The 2,472-nt window shown below is 42.4% G+C and overlaps 1 protein-coding gene across 1 annotated transcript in view; it reads right to left on the bottom strand.

Moving 5' to 3' along the window:
* Window positions 1-1,455: 1,455 nt before the first annotated feature.
* LOC108799131 (chymotrypsin-like elastase family member 1) overlaps window positions 1,456-2,472 on the bottom strand; it is a 16,098-nt gene continuing 15,081 nt past the window's right edge. Inside the window, exon 8 of the mRNA XM_018570951.1 lies at window positions 1,456-1,569. Within this exon, the coding sequence (XP_018426453.1) occupies window positions 1,456-1,569 (114 nt within the window). The remainder of the gene's footprint in view (window positions 1,570-2,472) is intronic.

The raw sequence follows: 2,472 nt of genomic DNA, 5'->3' as shown, positions 1-2,472 counted from the left end.
GGGACAGAGGGCACCTCCCTGAAATGAGAAGGGCACCTCCCTGAAATGACTTATTTCAGGTTGGGATCCCTGCAGTCTTTCTCCAAAGTCTACAGCAAAACTGACATGGCTATTTCTTGTTTAGATTTACACGGTGCCCCTGCTGGCCGTTCACCCTACTACACCGACGTTGGGTGACTGTCACGAGCACTGCAAAATATTTATTCTACCCTTTTCTGTGACACTCAGATATAGTGCTGAATTGCGTTGTTGACTGGCTGGTAAATCTGCTGGAAATGTGCACCTTGCTCTAAAAAACAAGCTATTGATTGCTGGGATACACTGGAGGTATTTACCTGCCTTTGTGCTGTGTTGGACTCCTAGTGCATCTGCACCTTTAAGGAGGAATTGCATCACTTCCGGTCTCGCAGCCTGCCCTTTCGCTGAAGAATAAAATGGTGGCAGTTTGACATTTTTTTGTTGCAAGATATTAGCGCACCAAACCCAAAATGTTTTTAAAAATGCACTTGGGTTAACTGTAGTGGCCAAAAGCACAATATAACACCCCCTTTTTAATAGAATATAAAAGATGAGGTTACGATCAGTAAATATATACCCAACATGCCCGGGTTAAAAATTACGTGTGCCCTTAAAACAGCGACAAAATACGTTAACCCAAATTGTTCATAGACGGCGCTTTAAAAGCCTGCACAGATCACCAGTTTGAAAATATCCATGAATATTGGACCTAGAATTATAGCTCTCACTCTGGAACATGCAGTGATACCAAGCATGTGAAGTGCATATGTTGTTTTCATACGTAGGCGCCCCAACACGTGTTTATGTTAATACACATGTGCTTGCAGCGCCTTATTTTTACATTTATTTTATTTAATCCTTTTTTTTTTAAACTTTTTTTTTTTTTTACTAAACTTAATTGCTTACAAGCCCTCTATGTGATAGTTTACTAGTGGTGACATGTACTCTTTAAGTTATGTTGTCCGCACACCATTCTGCTTCGGACTGTCTTTTATATTCGTATTCCTTTAGTATGACATGTGAATGCAACGCTTGGGAGCCTCACAGGACCCCTCTGTCAGGCACTTTGCCTGACGAAGGGGTCCTGTGAGGCTCCCAAACATTGCATTCACATGTCATGCTAAAGAAATACAAATAAAAAGGACTTTCCAAAGCAGAACGGTGTGCGGACAACATATCTTGTAGATTGTATATTGTTGCACCATCCATCAGTTGTTGAAGCACCCGTTGGATTGTGGGGTACATCGGTACGGTGTGCGAAGTTGAAATTACAAAGACATGTACTCTTTAAGGTGACGTGAGGGGTCTAATAGATCCCTAGTGTCACCTTTTCACTCCAGAGAAGCTATTGGAGCGCAGTTTGCACTCCAATAGCTCCTTGCTTAGCTTCTGCAGCCAAGCAATGACAGTTGAGGGACCAGAGGTGATGCAGCGGCGTCACTTTTGGTCCCATTCAGCGGAAAGGAAACCAGCGAATGGATATTCATCCATTCGCCGATCTCCTTCCCCGCTTGCGGCCGACATCCACTCCTGCAGGAGGGGCAGCGGAGCCTGGCAAGCAAGAGGGGGGTGGCACACACTGCAATGGACCCTGGAAACGCAATTTGGCTCAGACGCAGGAATCATTTCCAGTTTAAACCCAACAGTTGGCTTTACACATGTAAACATAGCCACTGGTGGTTTGTTTATCCTATGGGTTTTGGATATGCAAGGGTTAAGTGTTCATTTTGGTCTACGGTCTAAAATAAAGATATACTTTCCTGATCCATGATCCCGCCTGGCTGTTAGACCATGTGGAGTGGGAGAGAGGTGACCAGTCACCGCCACAGGATCGAGGTTCAGGTGAGTATATCTTTTTTATTTTAGACACTAGACCAACATGAGCACTTAACCCTTGCAGCCCCACTACAAGTGTTAATTTGTAATTTGCCCAGAATTCGTCTCTAACGTTAACCTGTTGTTAATCTGTTCAATCTAAGCGGGTAGTTTAAATAAATAGCAGGCATTTGGAGGTAATAGCACATGCCAGCAGATTTCCTCCCATCAATTATAAGTAAGTAATTTGCTTACAGGGTTAAAGTTCAAATTGAAAAAAAAGTGAGAATTTTTTGAATAAAAGGGTCTTGATTTTAATTTATTAATCGATTCATTCAGTTTTTCAATTATTCATTCATTTTTTTATCAAAAAAGCTAATTCCCTCATCATTTGTAAATATTTATTTAATAGATTGATCCATGTCCAACCTGTTAAATATATCAAATGAAAAGGGTTTTATTTTTTATTTAACCCCTACGTGACTGACGACGTACAGTGTACGTCGCCAGCATTGGGGCTGTTTAAACAGACTCCCGGCGACTTTTGCCGCCGGGACTCTGTTTAAACTTGTAGAGCCGACTGTCGGCTTTACAACAGAAGCGATCCTGGCGACTTACCTGTCGCCAGATCGCTTCTGC

The sequence above is a fragment of the Nanorana parkeri genome, unplaced genomic scaffold, assembly GCF_000935625.1.
Source record: "Nanorana parkeri isolate BGI_ZX_2015 unplaced genomic scaffold, ASM93562v1 scaffold1638, whole genome shotgun sequence".
NCBI classification, from domain to species: Eukaryota; Metazoa; Chordata; class Amphibia; order Anura; family Dicroglossidae; genus Nanorana; species Nanorana parkeri.
This window is presented reverse-complemented; position numbering and strand designations above follow the sequence as displayed.